Genomic DNA, 15000 nt, shown 5'->3' on the forward strand with positions numbered 1-15000 from the left:
CCCTGCCCACCTCTCCAACTGCTTCTTACCCCAGGAGGAAAGCTTCTGCTGGCACCAATTGAACTTTTCCTCCCTGGGCAATTGTGGTGGTGGACAATGATTGTAACTGTGGCAGGAGCAAAGGGTTAACTCTCCACACCATAGTCCCAGTTCAATTTGGGATGGCCCCAGCCGGGCTGCTATTGACTAAGGAAGAACTAAGCAAATTCCCCTAAGCCATCTTTCATGGCTCTGCCTTAAGGGGCATGCAGAAGATAACTTTTGGTCTTGAAGTTTCTCAAGTAGACCCTTGAATCCTCTCCATTTCCATCTTGTCCTCAGCTTCAGGAACCAAGAAGCAGAAAAGAGGCTCTTCCTTTATGACCGTCTCCAACTTCTATAGGGTAAGCAAAGCTCCCGATTCCTCAATCCTGGTTCCTGGCTTGTCTCCCAGCAGTGGCGCAGCTTAGGAGGGACAGGGGAGGTACGTTAGATTTCTCTTGCGTACCTTGCCTTGAGGGGGGAGCCAACTTGCACCCAGGACAACAGACGCAAGGCAACAAAAGCAGTAAGGCCTCCCGGAGGCCTTCTGCAGCTCAGAGAGCCTGCAACAGCCTCCCCAGGCCTCAGAGGCTCCTGGAAACCTTTGAAAGGTACTTCTGGTATTCAGGAAAACCAGAAGTGCCTTTCTAAGGCCTCAGGAGGTCTTCTAAGGCCTTAGAAAGGCACTTTCTAAATAGCATCTGGCACCTGGGGGGTGTTAAAATAGGGGAGTGTTAAAAATTTTTTGTGGCCCTGGATTGCCTTAGCTATGCCACTACCTTCCAGCTCTGACTCTCCCACCATTGTGGTCCACGACCCAGCCCTGTCCAAAGAGAAAGAACCCGAATACCTATTGTAGAAATGAGCTAATATTGATCATGCAAGTGATTTCTGGCACACACACACCCCCTTCCAGGCCCATTCATGTCTCCTCCTCTTCCTGTTTCAGGAGCAACTGAACAAGCTGATGACCACCTTGCACAGCACCTCCCCTCATTTTGTGCGTTGCATCGTCCCCAATGAGTTCAAGCAGTCCGGTACGTGGGTTTACTTTGGGCTGCCGCTAGTTCATGGGCCCCATTTGTACAGAACCCACACTTATACCTCTTCATGCAAGGAGGCTCCTGGATACGCGATCTGCACTCTGGAGCAAAACACTGAATACGCTCTGAGCATGGAGTCCTGTGAAAGATGTAGGCAGGTCAAGACGGCTCCCCCTCCTCTCCACACCATAATTTCTACTGAAAGGAATGCTGAACAGCCAAGTTAGCCAATCCAAGCCAAGTGAAAATATTTCTTTACTCAGCGTGTGGTTGGTCTGTGGAACTCCTTGCCACAGGATGTGGTGATGGTGCCTGGCCTGGACGCCTTTAAAAGGGGATTGGACAAGTTTCTGGAGGAAAAATCCATTACGGGTTACAAGCCATGATGTGCATGTGCAACCTCCTGATTATAGAAATGGGCTATGTCAGAATGCAAGATGCAAGGGAGGGCACCAGAATGAGGTCTCTTGTTATCTGGTGTGCTCCCTGGGGCATTTGGTGGGCTGCTGTGAGATACAGGAAGCTGGACTAGATGGGCCTTTGGCCTGATCCAGTGGGGCTGTTCTTATGTTCTTAACTACAATTCCCAGGAGGCCTTGCAGGTCTTCTTGTTATCAGGTGTGCTCCCTGGGGCATTTGGTGGGCCGCTGTGAGATACAGGAAGCTGGACTAGATGGGCCTATGGCCTGATCCAGTGGGGCTGTTCTTATGTTCTTAACTACAATTCCCAGGAAGCCTTGCAGGTCTTCTTGTTATCAGGTGTGCTCCCTGGGGCATTTGGTGGGCTGCTGTGAGATACAGGAAGCTGGACTAGATGGGCCTGTGGCCTGATCCAGTGGGGCTGTTCTTATGTTCTTAACTACAATTCCCAGGAAGCCTTGCAGGTCTTCTTGTTATCAGGTGTGCTCCCTGGGGCATTTGGTGGGCCGCTGTGAGATACAGGAAGCTGGACTAGATGGGCCTATGGCCTGATCCAGTGGGGCTGTTCTTATGTTCTTCTGATGGTTCTGTGTTGGTCTCTGGAAATACTGATGGGTGTTCTCCGGTTTTGCAGGGGTGGTTGATGCTCACCTGGTCTTGCACCAGCTGGCCTGTAACGGTGTGCTAGAAGGGATACGTATTTGCAGAAAAGGCTTTCCCAACCGACTGCAGTACCCTGAGTTCAAGCAGAGGTAAATATATATATATATAAGTTTATATATATATTTGTTCTCATCTCCATTCCATGTGCAACAGATGACTGCCCAAGCCCACCAGTGGGCTGATGTCCTTGTATAAGGAGGAACTGGAGAAGTCCTGAATCATCTGCCACTGGTACAATGCTCCCTGAGAGCACATCTTGCCATGTGCTTGGCTCCAGGTTTTGCAACATAATGTGATGGGTAGCTCACCCCACATCCACACATGCTCAACTGACTTCTGAATCTGAACTTCTGTTTTGCCTGTTGGAAGATAATCTGGTGTGATTTAAAAACTCGGTGCAGAGGGGCAACGGCAGCCTGAACATAACACTATGGCGTGCCTTGGTCTTCCCTTGAGGAAGTCAAGAGGTGCCAGAAGTAGGCTCCGCAGGGCATGTGCCTTGTCTCCCCATCACCACACTAACCCTTGGCTCTTGGTTGTCCTAGCACCTCAATGCTTGGTTGTCTCCGCTTCATCACAGGTACCAAGTGTTGAACCCCAACATCATCCCTCAGGGGTTTGTGGACAATAAGAAGGCCTCTGAACTTCTGCTGGGATCCCTGGATCTGGGAGAGAATGAGTATAAAATTGGGCACACCAAGGTATTGTATATACTAGAACCTGTCCTTGCCATCATGAAGGAGCAGCTATCCTGTATTCAAAGAGTACCATTAAACCAGAGGTTCCCAAACTTACCTGGGTCATGACACCCCCATAGCCTGTTCTTCCCAGCTGAGCTGGATGCAGCCATCTCAAATCTCACAAAACCTCATGAGATCCAAGATGGCGGCCCCCAAATCTCAGAAGATTTTGTGAGATCCAAAAAGTTGGCACCCAAATCTTGTGAGATTTGGGCACCACTATCTTGGATCTCTGGAAATCTTGTGAGAACCATAATGGCGGTGCCCAAATTTCATGAAGTCTTGCAAGGTCCAGGATGGCAGTGCCCAAATTTCATGAGATTTTGCAAGGTCCAAGATTGTGGTGCCCAATGGAACAGGTAGGAGGGGCTACTGGGGACATCCTGCAGCATTCCTGTGAGAGTGCTGAGATGCCCTAAGGTGTTGCACTACACACTTTGGGGATCCTTGCTTAAGCTGATAAAAAGAAAGATCTATAGAAGGTTACAGGATAGCTGTGCACTTTGTCTCATGATTAGCACAAAGGAGGCAGAGAAGGAGGTCAGGAACGGGCTTCTTTCTTCCCAGGAACAGTACAGATCCCTCCCTACAGGGTTCTACTTTGAGAATAACACGCATGGTTGAGCAGGGGCAGGAGGTCTGGTCTAGAGGGTAGAGCCTCCATTTGCCTGAAGATAACATCCACAAGGTCGCCAGTTCGAGGCCACCAGCACCGTGCGACCTTGAAGCAGCTGACAAGCTGAGCCGAGCTATTCCATCTGCTCTGAGCGTGGGAGGATGGAGGCCAGAATGTGCGACCAGATCAAGAAAGAAACATCTGAATTGTTGTGGCTCTTGAAAGATAGAGCCTTCTCTCAATTGTAAAAATCCCTACGGGGATTTAAATAAGCCTACCTATGTAAACCGCCTTGAATAATGTCTTGAATAAAGACCAAGAAAGGCAGTATATTATTATTATTATTATTATTATTATTATTATTATTATTATTATTGGGGAGGCAGGTTGGGAGATGGTGGCCCCCGGGCTGATGGAAACACGGGTTCCTTCTTTTCCAGGTCTTCTTCCGGGCCGGCGTGCTGGCCAAGTTGGAAGACATGCGAGATGAGCGTCTGGCCAAGATCATGACCATGCTTCAGTGCCGTGGCCGCGGCTTCCTCATGAGGATTGAGTTCAAAAAGATGCTGGAGAGGAGGTATTGGTTCCTGGACACACACACACCCAGAATCTGCCCTTTCTGTGTTTCTACGCATCTACGCATGCCAGCCCCCTCCAAATCATATGGGGGAGGAAGCATTGCATAGATCTCCACCTGGTGTGCCCCCATTCCTCTGCATCGTCACCATTTGAATACTGCTTTAGTTTAATATGAGGGTTTTAATATCAATTTTTAATGTGACTAGAACAGTGATTTTTATCCCTTTTCATCTCCCAGCACACTGACAAGGTGTTAAAATTGTCAAGGCACATCTATTTTTTTTTTGACAATTGAAAATACAAACCGCACTGCCGGCGGGAGGGGTGGGGGCTCATATCCCCCAATGGCCCTACCAATAAATGACCCTCCCCAAAACTCCTGCGGCACACCTGCGGACCATTCCTGGCACACCAACAAGCCATAGCACACTGGTTGAAAATAGCGAGACTAATACTTTAATATATTACTTGAGCCTGATTGACTGACTGAGATGCTGGATTTGAGACCTAGTCAGTGCAGTGTGGTGGGTTCAAATCTCACTGCTGCCAAGAAATCTTTTTTGGGGGGGGGGGGAGGGCAAAGCTCAAGGACCCCTGGCATGCACCTGGGTGGGCCTGCCTTCCAACATGCCCACTGCCCCAGCAACTGCAGTTGAAAGGGTCTTGGCAGGATGTGGAAGGGCAACCACTTCTCATAGCCTGAACCTGGGCTGAAGATACAGTTGACCAGAGAGCACTTTTGTGTTGTTCATTGACTTCAGTTCCAAGCAGGCTCTGGATCCTCCGTTGATGTGATGTAAGACCTGACAGCTGTTTTAGTGACCTCTCATGCGAGGGATGCTTTCATAGTTGCATAAGATCCAACCCTGTTTTTTGTTTCATCTCAGGATAGGCCTGATCGCCATCCAGAGGAACGTCCGCAAGTTCCTGAAGCTGCGGTTCTGGGGCTGGTGGAAGCTGTACAACTTGGTGAGGAAGGAGGGGAAGAAGCACAAAGGCCTGCGCAGCCATGATAATGCCACCTGTGCTATCAGTGGGGGGGGGGGGAGAATCCTCCAATTTTGCAGAGAATGGAGGTGAAGGGAAACACAAATGCACAATTTCTTGGTTTGCTGGTTCAGCAGTAAGGAGTCCCGTTGCGCATCCAATGGGCAGGCCAAAGGAAAGAGTGTTTTCCAACCCAAGGGAGATCTGGAGGATAAGCCAGCCAATAGTACTGGGGTCCTGAGAAACCCTGGCCTCTGAGCGGCCCGCTTGGAGGCAGGCTGTGCAGCATGGCCTCTCCCAGTTTGAAGAGACACTTGCCCAACAGTCTGAGGCAAAGAGGCAAAGAAGGAAGGCCCATAGCCAGGGAGACAGACCAGGGACAGACTGCACTTGCTCCCAGTGTGGAAGGGATTGTCACTCCCGGATTGGCCTTTTCAGCCACACTAGACCCTGTTCCAGAACCACCTTTCAGAGCGCGATACCAGAGTCTTTCGAGACTGAAGGTTGCCAACAATGAGTACTGGGATCACAGATGAGCTTCGAGATGTGAGATTTGAAGGCTGAAATCCCATACACCAGGGTGGCCAAACTGTGGCTCTTTGACCGATGGATGCCCAGAACATGGTAGAGCTGAGATTCCCTGATCTAAAAAGCTACGTCTAGATGTCGAGGCCATGGGATAGCAATTCTAGTTCACACCAGTATGCCATGAAGGTGTCATTTGTAGCAAGAGGGCACAGAAGCATAGGCTGAGAAGGAACATTAGGCTCTTACGCGCAGAATCTGCTGACAGAAGTCAGTGGCTTCCAAAACTCTTAAGCAACAGGACGTGTCCACCAAAGAGGAGCAAAGGAGAAGCTAAAAGGTGTTGAGTGCAACACTGTTTGTGGGGGGGGGGGGGGGAAGGGACACCAGCTTTACTGCATTCCAAACAGGGACACTGACTTGGTCGCTGACCTTACTTCCTGGCTCTCTTCCCTGCAGGTGAAGCCTCTGTTGAATGTGGCCCGACAAGAAGAAGAGATGAAGGCCAAGGAGGAAGAGCTGAGGAGTGCCATATCGAAGACTCAGGAACTGTTGGACCGGGTGAAGCAGCTGGAGGAGACGACAGCGACTCTCAGTCAGGAGAAGAACGACCTGAACATACAACTCCAGGCAGTGAGTCCCCGAGAGACGTTCGGTGGAACTGACGGTTGCACGTGTGCGCTGCGAAGCCGGCGGGCTGCAGACCCAGCATGCGCGGTGCATGTAGAATTGACGCGAAGAGCTATGCAGCGGAGCCTCAGCATCTAGGGGGGGTTTCATTCCCGAACCTCCTGTGGATGCCAAAATCTGCACATAGTCAAATCCTCTGATCTCGTCTGATCTCGGAAGCTAAGCAGGGTCAGGCCTGGTTAGTGCTTGGATGGGAGACCGCCTGGGAATACCGGGTGCTGTAGGCTTATACCATGATCTCGGAAGCTAAGCAGGGTCAGGCCTGGTTAGTACTTGGATGGGAGACCGCCTGGGAATACCGGGTGCTGTGGGCTTCTACCATAGTCTTTCGAGACTGAAGGTTGCCAACCAACCAACCAGTGTTCCCTACCTTAACACCACAAACTGTACTGACTGCAGGGCAATCTCTGGTACCGCCGGAAGCCATGTCCGGGTTGCACTGAGACCAATGACCCCCCCCCCCCCCGCCTGGCCCTGGTGTGCTCCAGAATGAATAGCGGAGGTGTTTCCCAAATGGTTCCACAGTGCATTTTGGACAACCCAGGAATACAGGGAGCACCAGAGACTGCCCCACAGCTGGGTCCCGTGGCATGTGTGGATGGTCAAATCCACGGATACCAATACCACAGATGTCAAGGGACCACTGCACAGCTTCTCTTGCAGTCAGACAACTAGGCAAAGGGCCACAAACCTTACAGCCCAACAGGTAGGGGTAGCTAACCGGCAGAGGTCATGTCATTATTAAAATAGCACACACCTACATCACGAGGCTTAGTGAGGGCAGCAAACCGTCAGGGCGATATTGCTGCACCCTCTCATTGACCCTGTGCCTCCATCCTTAAGCACATTGAAGCGGAGAATGCAGCTGGTGGTGGGGGAGAAAGTCAGAGGTGTGTTTACACAGGGTGGTTATGACAGCTTATGGCAGTGCTATTCAAACTGGGGCGTTGTGATGCCCCAGCCTGAGGGCCCTGGTCTCTGCCCCCTTAAGGGGCGGGGGCAGCCAAGTGGCAGGAGGAAGGCTCAGGGGGCTGCAGGGGCTTGGGTGCACTTACCCAAGCCTCCTGCAGCCTCCCTGGGGTGCGGGGAGCCTGGCGCGACTTCTGGCAGGGCTCCCCGCAGGGAAAGTGGATGCGGAGAAGTCGCGCCGGGCTCCCTGCACCCCAGGGGGGCTGCAGGAGGCTTGGGTAAGTGCAAGGATCCCCCTGCCCCCGCTGCCTCCTCCCCCCGCCCCTGCAAAGACTTACTAGCTCTCAAACTCTCCCAGAGAACCACTGGCTTATGGGATAGTTTTTCTACAAGAGCTTCTGAGCAGAAGCAGTTTAGGTCATGAGTGAGAACTCTCATGGTAGGGCTGGCCCTATGGCTCTTGCTGCAGGATTCCTGCAGAATTACTTACTTCAATAAACCTTTATTGGCATACCGGAAATCCACAAGCAATAACATTATAACACAGGAAATAAATGCAGCTTTGCGGGGTAGTAGCTTCTGATCTTTGCCTTAGCAACTACCGCGAAAAATTCCGCCACCAAATTGGTGATAGAAGGGGGATTCCTGCAGGATCCTGGCTAAATAGCTGGGTTTGGAACCAAAGGCCCCTGCAGCTCCCAAGAGGCTGGTGGGTGAATCACTATCGACCCCCCCCTTCAGGAACAAGAGAACCTGATGGATGCCGAGGAGCGCCTGACCCAGATGATGAAGGCTAAGATGGACATGGAGAGCCAGATCGCAGACATGAAGGAGCGCCTGGAGGAGGAAGAGAATGCAGCCGCCTCTCTGGGCGCCAGCAAGCGTAAGCTGGAGGGGGAGCTCAGTGACCTCAAGCGGGACCTTGAGGGGCTGGAAACCACCCTGGCCAAGACGGAGAAGGAGAAGCAGGTAGGTTGGCATGTCCTGCACAGATGCAAACTCGAAAGCAGCCTTTGGCATCCTTTTCAGTTGGCCCTTGAAGTGCTTTGACTGAATGGGTGCCATTTTGGAACCATTTCCGCTACCTTAATTAAAAACTTTTAAGGAATTACTTGATGAATGCTGCCCCCGAATCACTGTACTGCCCCACTAATCCCCCACTGCCCCACGAATCACTGTACTGATCCGTGTCTTTTTTAGTGTCAAATGACTGCTGGTTTCTCTCCCGCCCCCCCCCCCACCACGATCAAGGCCAGCTCAAGATCTCCAGACACAGGGGCATCCCAAATGCTGCCCTCACCTTCCAGGGTGATGTGCCAGCCTCTCCCCCTTGCCAGGGTTAACAAATCGGGGCTGCAATCCTATCCTCACTTACCTGGGAGTAAGCCCCGTTGACTATAATGGGACTTAACTTCTGAGTAGCCCTGCTTAGGCTTGGGCTGGCAATCTCAGCCTCTCCTTGTGTTAATCCAACTTCCTCCTCTCCAGGCTCTGGATCACAGAGTGCGGACCCTCACTAGTGACCTCTCTGCACGGGACGACTCCATCACCAAGCTTGGGAAGGAGAAGCGGGCCCTGGAGGAGCTGCACCAGGTGAGGAGGAACAAATTTCAGATTCCTGTCTATAGCACAAATCATTAGCAGCTACTGAAGGGCGCGTCGCTCTGGATCTAACAGTGCCATTAACAATGTCTTCAACTGAGAATGCTTTGGAGAAGGGGACACTTTGGCAGGGTTGGCCAAGGACCTTCCAGCCCATTGCTGATGCAACAAATGGGATGATGAGATGAGAGGTGATGGTGATGGAAGATGATGAGAGCCAGGATGGCACAGTCAGTGGTTCGGGAGTTGGACTTAGACCTGGAAGATCTGGGTTCAAATCCCTGCTCAACCACAAAGCTTCCTGGATGAACATGGACTGGTCACTCACTCCCAGCCTAGCCTAATTCACTGGGTTGTTGTGAGGACAAAAGGAGGGAAAGAACCATGAACACCACCCTGAGCTCCTCAGAGGAAGGGCAGTATAAAAATGTGAAAGACAAACAAATGTCACCCTACCTTACCTAGCAGCACTGAAGATACAGCCACTTCTCCTACTTCATGAAGTTAAAAAGGAACAGGAAGTGTGGAGGAGGGTGCTGGGGTAGAGTGCTGACACTCTAGCCCACCATTCTCTTCTCCTCCACGCCTCCTCTTTCACTCCACCCCCTTCTCCAAACCAGAGAGAGGAAGGAGCGGAGGAGGTGGGCAGATGGAGGCAGCCTGCTGCCTGATGCAAGTGCCTCAGTCCAGCTCACGGAGGAGCTGGTTCCTCATTTTGGATGAGATGGTCTTCATTGCACTTTCCAATTCTTCTCTTAACAGGGCCCCACTCCCTCCCCCAATGGACAGCATCCTCCTTAATTTGCTCAGTCCAAAAATCCCATCCACGTTCCAAAGCCGCAACAATTAATATTCAACGTCGTTTCTTAGACGGAATTTTAGAGTGGAAAAGTTCTGTAATTTCTAAGTGTGTAACCTGCGGGGACGTTTCTGAAAGCCAGCCGTGCTTCAGGTTGGCTGGCAGACGTTTCCGCTCCCATAGACGGCGAAGACTAATGGCCTGGGTCTCCCTTGACGGCGACCCAAGTTGACCTTGCTACCCTTCTCTTCCTTCGTAGAAAACTCTGGACGACCTTCAAGCCGAGGAAGACAAAGTGAACAGCCTGACCAAAAGCAACAGCAAGCTGACCACTCAAATCCACGAGGTCTGTATCCGCTGGTTGGCTGCAGCGTCATTTTGAGCTCCTCTGGCGAGGCTTTTAAACAGCAAATAATGCCTTGGGAGGTTTCATTGCCCTTGCTCTGTAGATATGCCCCTGCTAACTGTTTAGTGCTCGCAACATACAATGGGCACTCGGTATCCGTTTCAGGACACACACACACACACACACACACACACCCCCGGTGGATACAGAATTTCATGGATAAGTGAATCCATGGGCGGCCCTCAGAGCACCCCCCAGACATGATTAGAAATGCCCTAGGAAGTCCTTCAGGCCCTCCAAACACAGGCTTGGCATCCACGGATATTCAAATCCATGGATGCTGAGCACATAATTCACAAGGAGGGCCCACTGTATACCCACTGTTGTGATATGGGGGCACTGTGCATGGAAGAAGAGCATGGATCCTGCAAGGTCCCAACGATTTGGTGGTAGATTCAGATCAGTGAAAGCCCTTCTTCACGCAATATATGATACATCTGTGGACTTCACTTACATGGGAAGCAGTGAGGGCTGCTAACTTAAATGGCTTTAAAAAGACAAATTCACAAGTGAAGAGAGGTCTATCAGCAATGTCTGGCCATGATCACGAAGTGGAACCTCCAGGTTCAGGAGCAACGTACACCTGAACATCAACTGCTTGCTCTCCTCATTCCTCCCTGCTCCCATTTCCTTTTATACAAGGTCTATCAGATAGTAAGCCAAGAGGCAGGGACTGGTGTCCTTTTTAATCCAATGCTTGGAACACCTCCCCTTCATTGACCTCTTTTTCTCCACTACTTTGGCCTGACGGTTCCCCTTCTCTTGGTCCTTCTGACCAGCTGGAGGACAACTGGGAGCAAGAAAAGAAGATCCGGGGCGAGGTGGAGAAAGCCCGTCGCAAGGCTGAAGGCGACCTGAAGATGACCATTGAAAACCTCAATGAAATGGAAAGAGCCAAGATAGATCTGGAGGAGGTGGTGAAGAAGTAAGCGTGTGTCGAAACTCATCTGAACGCAATGAGAGGGACTTGGGGATTCAGCGGTTTTCCTATTCCATCCCCTACTCTCCATATATCATTAGCACTATATATCTATAGCACAGCTGTAGACCTGACTAGCCCAGTCCTGACTAGTGCTGGCGCAGCTGTCCCCTTACCCCAGATAAAACCCCAGCCTGCCCAATGGGGCTACTTAGATCTGTGCCAGTTAAACCGCTGATGCAAGTCTGAGATGCCCTGTGTTGGGGGGGGAGGGGGGAATAGGATATAATAGGTGTAAGCCAGCTTTGCTGATCCTGACCCCCTCCTGGGCCTGATCCGACACTCCTTGCCCTCTCCTCAACTCTGCCACATGTGCTTGACTCAGTTTGCACGTACTTAGGCTGAGGGACAAAAAGGTGGGATTTAAGAAAGGATTTGAAGGAAGTGGACCAGGAGACATCCTGCAAGTATTTCTGAGAGGCATTTCCAAGCAGAAGGGGCAGCAAAGGGGGAAGGCTGTCTAATGGAGCAAGAGACCTTGGGGCAGTTGCAGGTGGTGGAACTGGGAGAGCAAAGCTTATAGGGAAGAATGTAACAGAAGGTGAGGGACAAGCGCGTGCAGGGCTTTGAGTTTGTGCTGGATCCAAGGGCAGACAGGAAGCCAGTCCAGAGATTTTGGGAGCGGCCTGCCAGATAATCTCTTAAACTGCCTTGCTGCGTCTTTCTTTGCAGGAGAGACATGGAAATCAACTCCATCACCAGCAAAGTGGAGGATGAGCAGTCTCTGAACTCCACACTGCAGAGGAAACTGAAGGAGCATCAGGTAGAGGAGCAGGGAGTTCAGCGGGAAGGGCCGTGAGTGGGCGGCCTGTTCCCATTGTCCTCTTTGATTGGCATTATACGGTCTGCCTGCTGCTTTTTAGGGGGTTGGCGCAAGCAAAGACTGTCCAATTTGACACTTCAGGGCTGCAGAAGATTTGGAAATCAGGGGTCACATCGTTCTTTCTGCCACTGAGGTTGTCCAGATGGGACAAGTCCTCTTTCACCCTTGGCCTTTGTATGCACTGTCATAACCCCAACCTTCACCAAGAGGGCCGGAAGTGGTGTGGCTTCTCCTGAGTCCTGGCGCCCTTTATTCCCACATGGTCTTGATATTGTACCAGCTCTTATGGTGTGTGTGTTTCTGACAGGCCCGGATAGAAGAACTGGAGGAAGAACTGGAGTCTGAACGTGCCATGCGGGCAAAGGTAAATAGATCGTTCTGTCGGCAAGGAATGGACTCAATTGCGGGTTCAAATCTCCACTCTGCCACCAAACTCACTAGGTGATCTTGGGTCAGTTACTTGGATAAAATGGGGTGGCGGTGACTGTTTCTGCTGCCCTGAGCTTCTTGGAGGACTGGTGGGGTACACAAGCAATAAATAAACAAATAGGGCCATTGCTTGCATCCTTGTTCTCAGCTCAGGTTTGCTAAGTTAGCAGATTCTCCCATTGATCACTCATAGGAAGAGGGTGACAATGTGAAGATGCCATCACCCCGTACCATAGTACTCCCAGTTCAGCCCCCAGGATATTATGTGCCCCCACATCATATGACCCTCCTCGTCCCCCTCTCCATATCCGAATTATAAAACATTTTAACTAAAGGCGAATTGAAGCTAGCTCAGAGGAATATTAATATTTTCCTTTCCTGACTTCCTTCAGATTGAGAAACAGCGCAGCGATCTCTCCCGGGAGTTGGAGGAACTCAGCGACCGACTGGAAGAGGCTGGAGGAGCCACTAGTGCTCAAGTGAGTGCCTCAAGGGTGGAGGTTACTCTCCCCATTTTACAGACTGGGAAACTGAGGCTGAGAGGTAGTAAGTCGTCCACACCCCACGCAGTTAGCCATCTTTCAAATGGCCTACAGCTCCCTGAAAAACTGCATGTAAAGAAAGGTGTGTGTGTGTGTGTGTGTGTGTGTGTGTGTGTGTGTGTGAGAGAGAGAGAGAGAGAGGGAGGGAGAGAGATGCCTTATTGATGTTTTTGAAAACTTTTCTTTGGGAAAAGGGGAAAGGGGGGAAATTGGAGCTGGTTGCAAGTTCAAAGGTTGAGCATTATAGGCAAAAGATTCCTTGCCATCAGCTGATGGAACTATTAGGCAGGTTTATTGGTACCCTCTAAGCACAGAGTTTTCCCTACCAGATTTGCCATGGAAACAGAGTACTGGTGGTGCAGTAGATAAAGGCACGACCAGACTCTTGGTTCAAGACATTCTGGTGCCTTCCAGATAGCTCTCTGCCCCAAAGAGCTTACAATTTATGTTGAGATTTGTCGGGACTAAGCAGGACCATGGGAAGAACAGCAAGCGATGAATGTGAGCAAATGTAGTATTTAGGCTTTATTTCTGATAAAGAAAAAGGGCTCAGGGGACGGTGACGATGGTGAGTAAATTCACACTCTGCTTTTCGACCCCCAGATTGACCAGAACCGCAAGCGGGAGGCTGAGTTGCTGAAGCTTCGCCGGGAGCTGGAAGAGGCCGCCTTGCAGAGCGAGGCGACGGCTTCCACCCTGCGCAAGAAGCACACCGACGCCATGGCCGAAATGACAGAGCATCTGGAGAACCTGCAGAGGGTGAAGTCCAAGATGGAGAAGGACAAGCAGGTCATGAAGGCAGAGATCGATGACCTCAGCGCCAGCATGGAGACCGTCCAGAAATCCAAGGTACGGCAGAAGGGGGGAAAAGTCATTGTAGTGAACCCATGGGAGCGAGTGCCACTTGGAGGACTTGTGGCCTGGAGGGAGCCCCCAGAATGCCTTGTGATGTGACGTCATCCTGGAGCTCCACACACTGTACCTCTCCAGCCTTGGACCTCACCACACATCACTGCAAGCAAGGTGGTTAAACCAGTGAGCAGGTAAGCAGCAAAGCAGTTGGGGTGGCAGATGCATCTTGACCTGTCCACAGATCAGGAATTTCTTTGGGTGCGTCAGAAGCTCTATAGGGGCAGGTAGTACCTCATTGGTCTCTGAAGTCACCTGGTTGAAGGCTGCAAGACCAATGGCCAAAAGCCAGTTTTGGATTTGCCAGTCGGTAGGTCTGGCATGTAAGCTGGAAGGAAACTGGTTTTTGGCCACAGATAGAGAACCAGTGGTGATCAACACTGGTGATGCAGAAAATGTTTGATGCCTGACATAACCCAGCCAACGGTGACTCAAGGGACCCACAGTCCATGCTTCCTAGAGGGCCCTTCCTGTTTCCCATTTCTCCTTCATTGGCATATGCAAGGAAAGCTGCCATCTTTCAGATGAGCCCTTAAGCATCATGTTTGTGGAAGGAATGAAAGACCAGGAAGATGTCAGTGAGCATTGACCATCATCTCAGCTTTGGGTTTTTGCAGCTCAACGTAGAAGCTCACGCCCGGAAAGTGGAAGACCAGCTAGCCGAGGCTAATGCCAGACTCGCAGAGATGGAGAAGAATCAGGCGGAAATCAATGCCATCAGGACTCGACTCCAGGGTAGGTTCCCTTCTCTTCTCCAGCCTGAACACCACTAGGTGCCCCCCCTTTTCCGTGCCTGGTTTCCCCCTTTTCCACTCTTCCCTCTGCCCCCGCCCCCCAGCCAGCCCAGCTTCCCCTGAGCACTGCTTTTTCTCTCCCTTCCAGCGGAGAACAGTGAGCTGAGCCGGGAGAACGAGGAAGTCCAGACGCGGCTCAACCAGATTATCCGTATCAAGACCACCCTCTCCTCCCAAGTGGAGGATTTCAAGCGGCAGCTGGATGAAGAGTCAAAGGCAAGGGATCCAAGAACAGGGGCAGGGCTGAAATACTTAGGAGAGGAATCGGTGACAAAACGTTTGAATTAATTAATCTCCAAAGAGGCAACCAAAACGGTGATGGATCTACAAGTGGCAGGACGCTTGTAGATCCATGGGCAACCCTTGTAGATCCTGGGCAACTGTGTCCCTGTCAAATGCATCCCGATTTTGGACATTTGCAGCCATTCTTTTTGTGTCCTGGGCATTTGTGTCCTGGATCTGAAGTCCGGAAATGTACTGGATCTAGTACGGGATCTGAAGCTCACCCATTCTGCTCTTTCCCA

The 15000-nt window shown here is 51.1% G+C and overlaps 1 protein-coding gene across 1 annotated transcript in view; it reads left to right on the plus strand.

Moving 5' to 3' along the window:
- Positions 1 to 15000, plus strand: part of LOC136663685 (myosin-16) — a 38930-nt gene that overhangs the window by 13058 nt on the left and 10872 nt on the right. The window contains exons 15-31 of the mRNA XM_066640537.1: positions 322 to 383; positions 971 to 1058; positions 2119 to 2236; positions 2728 to 2848; positions 3944 to 4080; positions 4970 to 5051; positions 6054 to 6227; positions 7935 to 8162; positions 8682 to 8786; positions 9854 to 9940; positions 10780 to 10925; positions 11652 to 11742; positions 12110 to 12166; positions 12624 to 12710; positions 13377 to 13622; positions 14300 to 14417; positions 14565 to 14692. Of these exons, the coding sequence (XP_066496634.1) occupies positions 322 to 383; positions 971 to 1058; positions 2119 to 2236; positions 2728 to 2848; positions 3944 to 4080; positions 4970 to 5051; positions 6054 to 6227; positions 7935 to 8162; positions 8682 to 8786; positions 9854 to 9940; positions 10780 to 10925; positions 11652 to 11742; positions 12110 to 12166; positions 12624 to 12710; positions 13377 to 13622; positions 14300 to 14417; positions 14565 to 14692 (2075 nt within the window). The remainder of the gene's footprint in view (positions 1 to 321; positions 384 to 970; positions 1059 to 2118; positions 2237 to 2727; positions 2849 to 3943; positions 4081 to 4969; positions 5052 to 6053; positions 6228 to 7934; positions 8163 to 8681; positions 8787 to 9853; positions 9941 to 10779; positions 10926 to 11651; positions 11743 to 12109; positions 12167 to 12623; positions 12711 to 13376; positions 13623 to 14299; positions 14418 to 14564; positions 14693 to 15000) is intronic.

The sequence above is a fragment of the Tiliqua scincoides genome, chromosome 13 (assembly GCF_035046505.1).
Source record: "Tiliqua scincoides isolate rTilSci1 chromosome 13, rTilSci1.hap2, whole genome shotgun sequence".
Lineage (NCBI taxonomy): Eukaryota > Metazoa > Chordata > Lepidosauria > Squamata > Scincidae > Tiliqua > Tiliqua scincoides.